This window comes from Aspergillus foveolatus, assembly GCF_047715535.1.
Source record: "Aspergillus foveolatus strain CBS 279.81 unplaced genomic scaffold BDW70scaffold_202, whole genome shotgun sequence".
Lineage (NCBI taxonomy): Eukaryota > Fungi > Ascomycota > Eurotiomycetes > Eurotiales > Aspergillaceae > Aspergillus > Aspergillus foveolatus.
The window spans coordinates 1-12344 of record NW_027396266.1 but is presented as its reverse complement, the minus strand read 5'-3'; the positions used below and the strand labels follow the sequence as shown (position 1 = coordinate 12344).

General features: G+C 48.9%; 6 protein-coding genes across 6 annotated transcripts; 4 read left to right on the top strand and 2 right to left on the bottom strand.

The window, feature by feature from the left end:
- Positions 1–1052: 1052 nt before the first annotated feature.
- Positions 1053–1875, top strand: BDW70DRAFT_165110 (uncharacterized protein; the record flags this gene model as incomplete). The annotated part of the gene is made up of 3 exons (XM_073741652.1): positions 1053–1370; positions 1468–1714; positions 1778–1875. The coding sequence occupies 3 exons, from the start codon at positions 1053–1055 to the stop codon at positions 1873–1875; spliced, it is 663 nt and encodes a 220-aa protein (XP_073590611.1).
- Positions 1876–1970: 95 nt separating this feature from the next.
- BDW70DRAFT_165109 (uncharacterized protein) lies at positions 1971–2705 on the bottom strand (the record flags this gene model as incomplete). The annotated part of the gene is made up of 1 exon (XM_073741651.1): positions 1971–2705. One exon carries the CDS (start codon positions 2703–2705, stop codon positions 1971–1973), a length of 735 nt encoding a protein of 244 aa, XP_073590610.1.
- A 2273-nt stretch (positions 2706–4978) lies between these two features.
- Positions 4979–5513, top strand: BDW70DRAFT_145905 (uncharacterized protein). Its single transcript, XM_073738502.1, has 2 exons — positions 4979–5013; positions 5154–5513. Exon 2 carries the CDS (start codon positions 5187–5189, stop codon positions 5364–5366), a length of 180 nt encoding a protein of 59 aa, XP_073590609.1. The 5' UTR covers positions 4979–5013; positions 5154–5186; the 3' UTR covers positions 5367–5513.
- A 158-nt stretch (positions 5514–5671) lies between these two features.
- On the top strand, positions 5672–6295 carry BDW70DRAFT_145904 (uncharacterized protein; the record flags this gene model as incomplete). The annotated part of the gene is made up of 1 exon (XM_073738501.1): positions 5672–6295. A coding segment is annotated over exon 1 (461 nt), but the record flags the coding sequence as incomplete, so codon positions are not given.
- BDW70DRAFT_145902 (uncharacterized protein) lies at positions 6275–7134 on the top strand. The gene has a single exon (XM_073738500.1). The coding sequence runs from the start codon at positions 6450–6452 to the stop codon at positions 6771–6773; it is 324 nt and encodes a 107-aa protein (XP_073590607.1). The 5' UTR covers positions 6275–6449; the 3' UTR covers positions 6774–7134.
- Positions 7135–7462: 328 nt separating this feature from the next.
- Positions 7463–10910, bottom strand: BDW70DRAFT_145900 (uncharacterized protein). Its single transcript, XM_073738499.1, has 6 exons — positions 10885–10910; positions 10300–10835; positions 9292–10246; positions 8437–9246; positions 8359–8387; positions 7463–8307 (listed from the first exon to the last, which is right to left on the bottom strand). Exons 2-6 carry the CDS (start codon positions 10408–10410, stop codon positions 7753–7755), a joined length of 2460 nt encoding a protein of 819 aa, XP_073590606.1. The 5' UTR covers positions 10411–10835; positions 10885–10910; the 3' UTR covers positions 7463–7752.
- Positions 10911–12344: the final 1434 nt, after the last annotated feature.

The window sequence follows — 12344 nt, the reverse complement described above, 5'->3', positions numbered from 1 at the left end:
TCGACAGATCCTCATATGTATATAAATGGATGAAGAACCCTCGAATTCTTGGATTCTTCAAGCTTCAGTCTTCTGTACTTACTGAGTCCTTGATTCAAGTATTTGATACGATTCTTTCCGCTATATTGATTGATTCCTCCTGTCCTACGACTCCGTCTATTACAGCTACCTATTAGGAATGTCAAAAACTGATACTCAAGCAGAAGGATAAATTCGATCATCAACATGTAGGTAGTTATATATTTCTGAATTAAGGAAGAGTAAGTAAGTTGTAATATATTCTGTAATTTGCCATAGCTAAGGGCGAAGAATTGAGACGGCTATAAAATACGCTAGTAACTTTGGATATTTTGCATATTAATTATGTATATTTGGGAGCTAAATGGGCCAAATGGGCCAAATCGTGGGCCGACCGACCCGTTCATGGGCCGACCCAAATGGGCCGGCCCATGCCCAGGTCTATGCACTACACTATTTTATAAAATCGGAGATAATCAGCTTGCAACATGCACAGCGAGCAAAGCTAACACAGGCCATGGTGACCGCGTGTTGAATAGGATCTAACGACCTCCATCAGAGCAGCCTGGACCACCTTCCCATCCATCCATTCAATGAACCCCCCAGCCTCCGTCGTTTTTCACAGAGGCTGACTCACAAACACCTTCATAGGCGCAAACCACCTCGTCCAAGTTCCACACGCCCAGTTTCGCATACGGATCGTCCTGAACCATCTCCCAGACCTCATCTTTGGTCGCGGCCTTACACTGATGGATGCTTCCTATGATCTTTTTGAAACCGTCTTTGAAGTCCTTCGGCTGTGAAGAGTAGATGGGCCCGCCGAATTCGATTTTTGTCACGAGCTAGAGTCGTTGATACTAACAAGTAGCATTGGACTAGAGAAGAATTCGCTAAAGAACTAATAAACAGTAACCGTCGAGCTTCTTATATGCTTTGCCTGAGTGGCTAACTCCAGTCTTCAAAGCAGTACACGATCAGTCTAAATAGCTTTGCCAATCGTCACGTTTACAGCACGAAAACTTCAGTAAATCAAAATGGGCAGTGTCGAGACGATCCCAACCGTCGACATCAGCGCCTGGCTTGATCCCTCCTCGACAGAGGAGGACCGCCAAAATGTCGTCGACGCGATGCGCCAAGCCCGTACCACTTATGGATTTCTGAACCTCGTAGGCTATGGAGTCTCGCTCGAGGAACAAAAGCAGGCGATGGACTGCGCGAAGCTCTTCTTCACCCTCTCCGAGGAGGAGAAGATGGACGTGTGGATCGGTAAGTGTAAGGGGAGGTCGTTCCGCGGATATGAGCCTCCAGGCATCCAGGTTCATCAAGAAGGTCTCCTGCCGGATACCAAGGCGGTAAGTTTTCTTACTCTATACACATGATGTGCTGATGTTGAGATTTTGGGAAGTGCTTCATTATTGGCCATGAGGTGCCCAAGGACTATCCTGACAGCGGTACCTTGGAGAATCTGTGGCCGATGTCACTCCCGGAGGACCAGTTCCGGATCCCAATTATGCAATACTAGGCTCGCATGGTGCAGCTGGTGAAAGTGCTGCTCAAGTCTCTGCAAGGGCTTTACCCTCAGAGTGGAACTGCGCGCCGGACGCGCTGGACGCGCTGGCTGAGAACGAGCCCTCTATTCCAATGCGACTTCTGCGTTACGCTCCCCAGCCAACCAGAGACGAGAGACAGTTTGGTGGTGAGTCCTCTTCTATCTTTAGACCTCATAGACAAAGGAAAAACCGATACTAGCTGTCGGCAGTCGGTGATCACACTGATTTTGGATTCATCACCATCCTCCTGCAAGAAATGGGCCTGAAAACGCTAGGAACGGCTCCGGCTGAGTGGTACTGTTGGTGAGTCTCTGGAGCGTCTTGATTGCAACCCTGGCCTCGGTCTCGATGCGTCGCTGCGAAACGGGTTGGGGAGCATTGTACCAATAGTAGAAGAGACCGTCAACCAAGGAAGGATTGAAAACAACCGTAAATGTGTGAGAGGATGCTGTGCTCGTGCGAGTTGAGGCCGAAGTGTCTCATATTGTCTAGGATAGGGGGGATCCCAACGATCAATTGCTTGGCGATGATAAGCTTGCGACCTGTTGGAGTGTCAACGAGTCGCACGCCGTCGCGCTTTCTGGTCTTCCGCTGTCCGGCGACAACTCTGGACCTGGGGAGATCGGGCTGCAGTTCAGACATCGCGTTGCGGTAAAGCTGAGAGTTGTCGCGATTGGCATTCACAACGGTTGCCCCCGACATTTCGTGGAGGAAAAGATGGTTGAGATTGTTGAATACGTAGATCGCGAGGATGTTGAGAAGATGCCCGGTGACTGCTGGCCGACCATGAGTGGCCATGGCGGTCGACAGATCGAGATTATATTTATCGATATATTCGACCCAGGGGAGCAGCAAATCCTCCGGCACGGGATCAGGAATCTCAAAGCCATTATCCAGATAAGGATACTTGTTGAGCTCATCAATATAATCCTGACCCAAAGTGCCGGCAGTGAGATTCAGGAACATGCCCTCTTCAAAATCCGCATAGACCGGGCTCACGAATGACGCAAAAGAAAGATTGGTCAATGGAGTATTCAGGCGGCTGAAGAAATCACCGCACAACGGTGTTGTTGTCATAGACCTGCACGCCGTAGTCAACAGAGCCCCCAGTGTTGGGTTCCTTGTAGGTGACTGCATGGCCGCCAAGTCTCTCCGTCCTTTCCACAAGGACCACAGACTTTCCATGGTCTTTGAGGCGAATGGCAGCGTAGGTGCCTGCTGCACCGCCACCGACTATCACTACATCATTTCGAAGGGGTTGGCGACGGGGCGAATAGTTATCAATGACGCCCTCAAGCGAACTGGAGAAGATCCCACGAGGATTAGATGTATGTGTCCAGAAAGAAGCGATTCAAGAGGTATTGCCGAGGTACAGCTAGTCACCATTGAATATCAGATTGTTTCTTCGCTTCCATGAGGCTTTCTGTGAACTACCAGTCTTTAATATCCAGGTGAATGATCCCTGGGCGGCCGAGAGGACGCAGAGGGTGACGTGAGCCAGGAGATGGGCAGTCTGTCTTTGTGAAATAGCTTGTGCTCATGAGGTGGAGGGCAGAATAAGACTGTCGACTACACGTCCGTAACCTGCTAAGGATTGGATGCCTTCTTTATTCCCTTAGGATAAGGGTGGCAGGTCACCTAAGTCTGAATAGTTTCGTAACAAAAACCAAACTGCCTACGCCCGTTATACCTATCGCGAATCCAACTAGCCAACAACAAAAATGATTTCAAGATAACATCTAAAGACACATTTATTCAACCAGTTCCAGGAGGCGCAAATAGTAGATTTGGAGTAGACAAATTGTACAAAACCAAATCTTCTCACGGTCTGTTTCGAATCAAAACAAAAATAAATCCACGATATTATCTCCATTTTTAGCACTTTAAGCTTTTTAAGACTTGATCCTACCTATTATGCATTCCCAACCCCCATGATATTGACTGTATCGCTCATGGGCCCCCTGGGATATGCAGGGTTAACCACACGTCCCCCAATGGTCACATACCAACCCAAATGGAGTCATCTTGCAAGGCCTATTGCACGCGCTATTGCAACACCAGGCACAGCCATCCCAGTTACAGCATTGTTGACCAGGTTGAAGATGACACTCTATACAAGCCAGGACACAAAGACTGTTAGTAACATATCTAGAAGTAGGCTTGTGCGGCGTAGTGAACTAATGTGGAGTTGGGAAAGAGTGGTAATGGGGTTAGAAGAGATAGGTAGTCTTACGCTGTGGCCAAACCAGGCTAGATTCATCTTTATTAATACTGGGGGGAGACGCTGGCTGTTGAAGATTTTGTAGAGATATTGCTTTTTCATGCAGGCAGCATGTCCAACAGTCACCCTGGAGGGAATTAGCTGTGTCTTATAGGAACGACACAAATATAGAGCTATTCTACTTACCAATTTCTTTGGATTCTATATACCAAGAGCCCAGTATTAGTTCTTAACTTACCTGGAAGTAATAGGGCAGGAGATTTACCATTTGGTCAGGACATGCAGGCTTTTCTTTTAAGCAAGCACGGAGACAACCTGGATGATTATCCTCCAAGCGCTCAAAGTTAGAATAGCTGTCCTCCACAGTATAGATATTTGGCGCTGCAATTGTAGTGGAGATGAATATGGTAAACATGGCAAGGGGAACAGAGAAATAACGCATTTTCTGAAGGTGTAGTAGAGATGCACGAGAATATGTTTTAATTGGCGTATAAAGCTGTTGTGAGTAAACCCCCATAAGAGAGTGAAAGAACGCCCTTATATAGACTACATGGACTAGGTAAAGCTTATACTATGAAAACATCATTGTCGTCATTAACTTGGCAACTCTTAATATTGACTGGCTGTACGTTACACGCAGGTTTAAAGTTCTTATAATGTTGCCCAAGATCTTAAGTTTAACAGGGCAAAACTTGAAGTCTAGACCATGGATACCGATATTTTATTCTGTTGTTGCCCTACAAAGACACCCCATATCTTAAAGGACCAATAACTATTGCCTGGGAGTATTAGATGCTAAATTTACGACATTGTTGTGAGTGGAGTTTATCTTGACAAACAACTTGAACGCCAGATATCTATACATCCAGCTTGACCTTCCTGGTTTTTTAGCCGCGTTATGATATCGGGCACAATATGTGCATGTATTTTTTTTTCTTCTTTTTGGATCTGCCACAGTGTGATATTCCTGTTGCCAGGTCAGCGGATTAAAAGATGCAACCATTAATGTCAACGACATGGTCATAGTTTTGTATAAGTAACAAGCTTGAGTGATTAATCGCAAGAAAGCAACCACACTTTAGTAGCAAAGTCAAAGCTCTATAAGTCGTAATAAGCACCAGGGTGCCACAGGTTATGGCTGGATCATGTTATCGACAATGCCCCCAACTAAAAGTTTGTTTGAACAAAGTTTCAAGACACCCGTCATACACCCGTCATACAACCCTGGATTAAGTTCCGTCAGTTTTCAGTTCCGAAGAGTCCGAAATGTATTGACATATGTCTAGGAGGGTTGGTAAAAGAGAGGAAAGGGAGATTCATGTGTCTGTTCCCTATTCTGTTCCCTAGTGGTTGAACCAACGCACCTACAATGATATCATTCGTCCCGCCGGGGCCGGATGCGAGCTGTCGAACAAGCCGCTGGGGAAGCTCAATTACAATGGTCATTCCGCAGGGTAGCGTGGCAGCAGGTATTCCCAACTCGGAAGAACTCGCATTTGGCGCGAATCCGATCGCTTGACCCCGAGCCTGCAGAATTACCATCCCCGGTGAATGGGCGACAGCGGATCGCGGCCTAGATCAAAGCCCGGGCTGTTGAGGACGAGCAGCACGTTGCCAACAACGTCGTCGAGGCAGACGAAATTCACGACGCAAACCCCTGGCTGCGCATGACGCGGTGGGCGCGATACCTGGCCGACGTAGATTTCCAGGATTTAGTAGACGTGGTGGCCACGCCGGATGCCGAACTGGCGGATCCCGTCAGCCGCGCGGCCCGGGTGGTCTGGGGTACCATGGCGCAGTTGGCCCGACGCAGCCAGCAGACCGTCAAGCACTGCAGAAACGGGATCCGCATGGCGGCGGTCAGTACGATGCCGAATCAGACGCCGTACCAGCCGCTGCGATCATACATGGACGAGAAGAGCATTCAGGATCACCGGCGGGCATGGCAGCGGTTGTGGCAGATGGCGCAGGCTGAATCAGAGCGACAGGAACCACAAGAACCGCGGAGCAGCCCCGATCCTATGGATACAGATGAGAACCCCCGAGTCCAGTCATTTCTCATGTCGCTAATAGAAACCGCGTGCTTGGAGTTTTGTATCGAGCTGCTGAACCAGAAGATCAGGGTCCATGAGTACGAAAGCCCGTTGGTTTGCGCTATGGCAGTGTTAGGCTGGGGGAGAAACGCATGGCGCGATCCTGATACTTACACACCCATTCTTTCTCGGGTGCTCAAGGTGGCGCGCTTCATGGTGGTGCAGAAAGCGTTATGGCTGGATCCCGCAGTATATGGATATCATCCGCATGTGGGCTGCCACATCCGAACAGGGCTCGTGGACGGGAGATGCAGCGGACGACGATCTGGGGATGATTAGGCCTCGTAGGGAGTCGCGATTCTCCAGGTTCGATTCGACTCGGAACCCGCCAAGATTCAGGTTCAGGTTCCAAGGTTTGAGGTCGCGATCGTCACGACACCAGGATTCTTGGAGTCGAACCTGCAGGATTACTAGCTTGGAGCTCCTATTCATGATTGGATCTTTAAACAAATTGCCCACATGGGCCGCCCATTAATGCCCGTTTGCCTTGGCAAAATTCGTGAAAGGGATGGCCCCCGATACAGAAGTTTCTGGGAGGGTAGTTGCGAGAAAATCTGAGCAACGAATATGTCTACTTTGTCGCCTTCCACATGGATGGACTATTTTCACCCCCTCCGCCTTCCTCCCCCCCAACCCCATCCTCAATCAACGCCCTCGTCACCGAAATCGACGACTTCGAATTCTACCACCACCCCTCCTGGCCCGAGAAATGGTCCCACCCAGAGTTCGAAACCGCCTGCGAAGACGACTGGGGCAGCGCCCCATGGCTTGAGCAAACCAAGAACCGCTACACAACGCGCTTCCTCTCCCCCATGCTCGAGTCGATCTTTCCATGGGGGTACATTATCTACCGCACCGTGTACACCCCTGAGTCAGATGAACAGTGGCTGATAGCCTTAAAAAAGCTTGACGCGGCGCTGGATCGCGGAATCGATTCGGGACTGAATGCAGAGAGGAAGCGCTCTGCTGATGGAGTCGAGCCTGACTCAACGCCAGAACGCCTCCTCAAGGAATCGCGCAGGCATGTCGTCTTTTCAGATAAGGACTCCTGGGACGGCGCTTCAGTAGAACGGATCCGCGTTCATTTCAAGGAGTACCTCGCTGCTAGCAAGGGCCGCGGGTATGGCCGGTTTGAGGGGTGTCTGGTGATTGACGAGCGCTCGCTCAAATCAATCATTGCCGCCTCAAGCCGCCGCCCTCAGACTCGGCGAGGGCGGAACTGTTGTCGAAATATATGTTTCTTACCCTGTACACCAAACGAACAAGTAGCAACTACTACTTAACCTCTATAAGAACATAAAAGTAAACTAATGTTGGTGTTTCTAGGTATTTTGAATAGTAAATTTTCTATATACGAGCATGTTTCATCTGTTTTCAGAGTTCTTGATGCCGAATTACCACGCCTTGTGTAGCAACGGACCAAAACAAATCATCAATTTATGCAGCCGAAAAAGGAAGGTCTTGGCAGAATTATGCCATTGCGGTTCACCATGGTGAAGACCGCAAGGTACCGCAGTTCACTATGGTGCGGTCTCAACCTCCCAGTTCGAGACCGCACCATGCAGAGGCCTACCCCTACCACTGTCAATCGTCGAGGACGGCAGATCCGGCTTCCACAACGCTTCCGCGACTCTTGAAAGATATGCATAGCTCTATCAGCATGTCATATTATGTCTGGCAAAAGATCTTTGTATAATATTGTCTGTATCTGCTTCAAAAACTTCATTTTTTCTACTTGTGGTGGTCGTCAAAAACGGGCGTCAGGTGGGGATGGGCGTCAGGTGATTAAGCACGGTAGATGTACAGGATAATAGGAATTCAGATCAAAGATGAATGGCCATTGCACCTAACGTAATTTTAGCACTTTCAGTCATCGTCTCCTCAGGCCCGCTGGTGCAGACAAGGGGGGCGGAAAATGCGCCTTTCCATCCCACTCCAATTGAACCCCAGTTAGCCCCGAGAGATCAAGTCTTTCCGGGTGCAGGAGTTGTATAGTCCACTGCGTGAACGGGGTTGGTTCTGCATGATACTCTGTTGGGAAGATGGCATGGATGCGTGTCTTACCATCCGTTCCATCCTCACGCAGATCATACGAGAAGCGAACGCTGCGCGGCTGACTGACAAAATCAAACACCCGGGCAACCTGAACCCCATCAACAATCTCTTCTTTGACGTCGGCGTATGCTCCAGAGGTTGAGATCTGGATATCGACTTGCACGACGCCGTGCTGGAGGGCTTCTGGTCGTGGAGCTGCACCAACCAGGAAGGTCTCTAACCCATTGAGGCGGAAATGGCCGCCGTCAATGAAGACACTTGAGAAATTAGGTGATGTAGTTGGATCGTTGCTCGGGGCGAGGGTAAAGCATGCGGTGTGAGTCGAGCTCTGCAGGCCCGCAACAATAACCGGACTGTAATCTGATGGGAGCTGCACGGTGTCAGCGAACCATCCGCTACGCCCATTGATTACCAAACTCACCTGGTCAGGATATACGGTGAAGTTGAAGGCTAGGCCTGTCAGCAATACTGTGGATAGGGGCTGATAGGTGGCACTTACGCTGAAAGTCGGCGTTCCCTGTATAGCTTTCATTGGCTGAGATGATGTCATTGTCGAGGGTAGCAAGGTCGACCGCAAAATCCTCGATTGCCTTCTGGGAGTCAAGAACGACGGAGCTATCCGACAATGCCCAGTATTTATACGCCCAAACGATATTGCGCATCGCAATGACAAGGCTAGTACGAAGAGCCCAGCATCGGTCAAAGAACTTGGCGCACGCCTGCTCATAGATCTCCTTATCCCCTTCATAGTCCTGAAGCCATTGGTTCAAGTTCGCGATGTCTTTGTCGCAAATTATGACGTCCATCTGCGCCTGGACATATTCGTTGCCTGCTTTGATGGCCTCGGCCTCAGCTTGGGCCAGTGATTTGCCGTTGATGCCATGCTTCTCCAAGTCTAGGCGATATTTGGGCGCCCCGTCTACGTTCTCTTCTACTGCGAACGCCAGCTGCGCGTCAGTTTCAGTCCTCCAAGCATCCCAAGCACCTAGTGCAACAATCGCGTGGGCATCTGCATCGCCTTGGCTGCTGCCGGAGATAGTGGGATAAGTTGGTATTTCAACACCCGATTGCTCGGATAGCTTGTGGACGGCCTGAGCCTGGACGTCCACCGTGGGATATACAGTCTCTAGGGCGTTCATGCTGCCATTCAACATTTCCAGAGTCCGGGACGAGATCATGACGTTCTCATGATCAAGGCTTGGGTCTTCTGCTTCTAGCGCTTTATCAATGGCGCCCTCAATGCTTTTTACCGCAGACCCAAACCATTCAGGGTTCCCAAGGGACAGTAGCCCAATCCCTAAACCGAAGCCTGATATCCCTTAGACAAGCATGGCACTGAAACGGAAGTACGCACCAACAATAGCTTCGCATATCAAGAACACAGCCTTGAGTTTTTGGTCATCGCGCCACTTTTCTATGCCTTCCAAAAAATTATGCTTGGAGTTTTCAATTGCCTCGTTATCCGCGACCATTTGATTTTGGCATGTTGCAACGACGGAAGCAGCGCCCTCGTATTTATCCCAAGCAGCTGCAGCGAGATATGTCAGCTTGGCTCTCTGAGATTCTGCTTGCTGTAGCATCGCTTTCCAGATATCGATCTGTTGATGGACGTTGTCCTTTTCCTGCAGAAACAGTTCATATTGCTCCTCCATACCTTTGACTGCCGCCAGTGTGTCGTCCACGGCCGGCCGGTAGGAGTCCATTTTCAAGACTGGCGCGTAGCTTGTATCGGGTCCCGTCATGACGTGCGCTGATAGCTGGCGTCCCAGAGCTGCAGCTTGAGCATTAAGCTCAGGGTATAGCGGCGGGCTATGGGTTACTGCCGCAACAAAAGCACAGAGGGAAATAGCAATGGATGGGTTCTGCCAGAAGAAGGCAAGTGCAATTCGCATCTGCGTTTCTAGACTCTCTTGGAGGTCAAGGTCCTCAACAGGTACATAAGTTGTCTGGTATTCCGGGTCAAGAACACGACCTGGTTGGATGCGTAATAGCACTCCCGTAGCTTGGGAACCTGCACCGAGATCCAACGAGATGGAACTGGAGTTATCCACAGATACGGTGACAGGTTGATCCAAAATGGAGGCGTATATATATACTTGGCATCCTCGGACCGGGGCCACGAAATTCAGATTGGTTGGCTTATCAGCCGTGAGAACTCGCGCTATGATTTGAACAAGGCCGAAGTCATCGGGCGTAATGGTGACAGTGCTTTTGGTGAAGGCCAGAATGTCGCAATAGAGGTAGAACGACGACGCTGGTAGATCTGTAATAGTATGGTCATTGAGAAAAACATCGCGTAGGATGCTTGTCTTCTATCCTCGTTAATCTGGTGAAAGCACCGGGAGGGAAGGGTATGGCTTACCGTTCCCTCCGTCTTCTGATCTTGCTTCAGTGGGATTCGAGTGATCAGGTCAGTTTTGGCATACTCTTCCCACTCGGCGGGAGAACTTGGCTGGGGAGTAAGACTGGTCATCTTCGTCTCCGCTCTACACTACGATGGCAACGTAGGGTGGTTAGGTCCAGACGATGGAGATAGAGCGCGGCGAGCTTCGAATACAGCAAAACGGACAAAGCAATACAGGCTCAATTGAGTTGGCATCGGTGACACAGGAATGACATCAGGACTGCCTCTTCGGTCCCGTTCTACTGACAGTCCCAGTGGCATCAGCCTTTACAGGGGTTTGGACGGCAAGCCCGCAGCACTTGTCAACAGTCATTGGTCGGCCGCGACTTCCGAATATAAAGCACTTTGATACATCCGTGCAAAATCTCGTTCGTGGATCTGTTGAGAGGACGCGCGATGACTCAGTGCACGTGCACTGCAGATGCCGGTGTGACCCGAATTGAAATAACCTGAAATATATATACCGGGCTTGCGTGTGGGCCGTGAGAGCTAGACTGGCAAATGGTTAGGTTACATTAGGTTAATGCAGTAGGCTTAACCTACCCAGGCGGTTATGGGTAGGTTCAGGGAATTTTTGCACCTACCCATGGTTTACTGTAGGAATCGGCCGGTTCACCTGTGATATGGAAAGATCATGTGACATCAACATCCAGCACTCCGCTCATCCGCTCATTTGATACATCACATTGTCTATGTGACAGATCATGACTGCTTACGTGAACTGAACTGTCTACTGTTATCGAGAACCTTCTGTTTATGGTTCTGAAAAGGTATAAATGACCTATACAGGTTGTAGGTAGGAACAAGGAAAGAAGGTAGGAAGAAGGAATTAGAGTTGATTAACCTAACCGACTTAGCCTAACCATAACCTAACCATAACCGAGTCGGGTAGGTTATGGTTAAGGAAATGTTTAACCGACGTGGTATAGGTAGGTTAAGGTTAATGAAGCTCTATACCGTGGTTAACCATTTGGGTAGGTTATCCTGGTCGGCGTGTACATAAAGATCTCCAAGCAATCCTTTCAGTATCAGCTCGCCATATCAGTTGAAGTCATCGTATTGGTCGATTCCAAATAGTACTCACTTCGTTGTAGCTAGAAAACACCAGACATACGACGCGTCCTACACTCGTGATACTAAGCGAGCGTGCATTAGGGAAGCTGCGTAGAAGCTGCGTTTCTGAGCCAGAACAGCAGGTAGACCTGGAGCTTGGTAATGATGATATGGTGAACACCCCTTACCTATAATGCCACACGCAGGAAGGTATACCAGTATGGAGCTCGGCAAGTAACTGCAAGTCTCGGCGTGGATGATGGTTTTGAGTAGTTCTAGTTATGTAAATAGAAGAATATCATGCTGATGTTATTAAAGCTATATACTGTAAGGAGAATACTTTAAAATTACAAGTAAGATTGTATAAGTTATGCAAGTCACGGAGATTTCTTTTTTATTAGAGTTTGGGTTAGATGGGTACCCAATAGGTACCCATCATGGGTAGCCCATGGGCCTGCCGAGGTCTAACTGAAAGGAGGATGTATTTAGTACAGGTTAACCGCGATTATTAACCTAGAGCACTTATCCTAACCAAACCTACCCAAATGGTTAACCGCAGTATAGAGCTTCATTAACCTTGTTGTGAAATAGCATGTGTGTAATAGACGGAGTCGTAGGACAGGAGGAATCAATCAATATAGCAGAAAGAATCGTATCAAATACTTGAATCAAGGACTCAGTAAGTACAGAAGACTGAAGCTTGAAGAATCCAAGAATTCGAGGGTTCTTCATCCATTTATATACATATGAGGATCTGTCGGGGAGTATTCCATAACTCCGTCTCGGAGTAATACAAACTCCACTTGTATGATTGACACCGAGCTCGATATCTGTTTCTCCGTGAGGTCAAAGATACTCCGATAGAGAGGTGGGGAATTCCTATTACAACTATCCCCCCTCCAAGGGTTACTCGTCCGCGAGTACCCAAATGCAATAGGCCATCCTCATTA

Excerpts from the sequence above, each read along its gene's own strand:
- BDW70DRAFT_145900 (XM_073738499.1), bottom strand. The coding sequence starts at position 10,410 with ATGACCAGTCTTACTCCCCAGCCAAGTTCTCCCGCCGAGTGGGAAGAG. Across the intron at positions 9,247-9,291 it reads GATATGCGAAGCTATTGTTG|GCTTCGGTTTAGGGATTGGG; the intron begins GTGCGTACTTCC and ends AAGGGATATCAG. Across the intron at positions 8,388-8,436 it reads AGGGAACGCCGACTTTCAGC|CCTTCAACTTCACCGTATAT; the intron begins GTAAGTGCCACC and ends TGACAGGCCTAG.
- BDW70DRAFT_145902 (XM_073738500.1), top strand. The coding sequence starts at position 6,450 with ATGTCTACTTTGTCGCCTTCCACATGGATGGACTATTTTCACCCCCTC.
- BDW70DRAFT_145905 (XM_073738502.1), top strand. The coding sequence starts at position 5,187 with ATGCGAGCTGTCGAACAAGCCGCTGGGGAAGCTCAATTACAATGGTCA.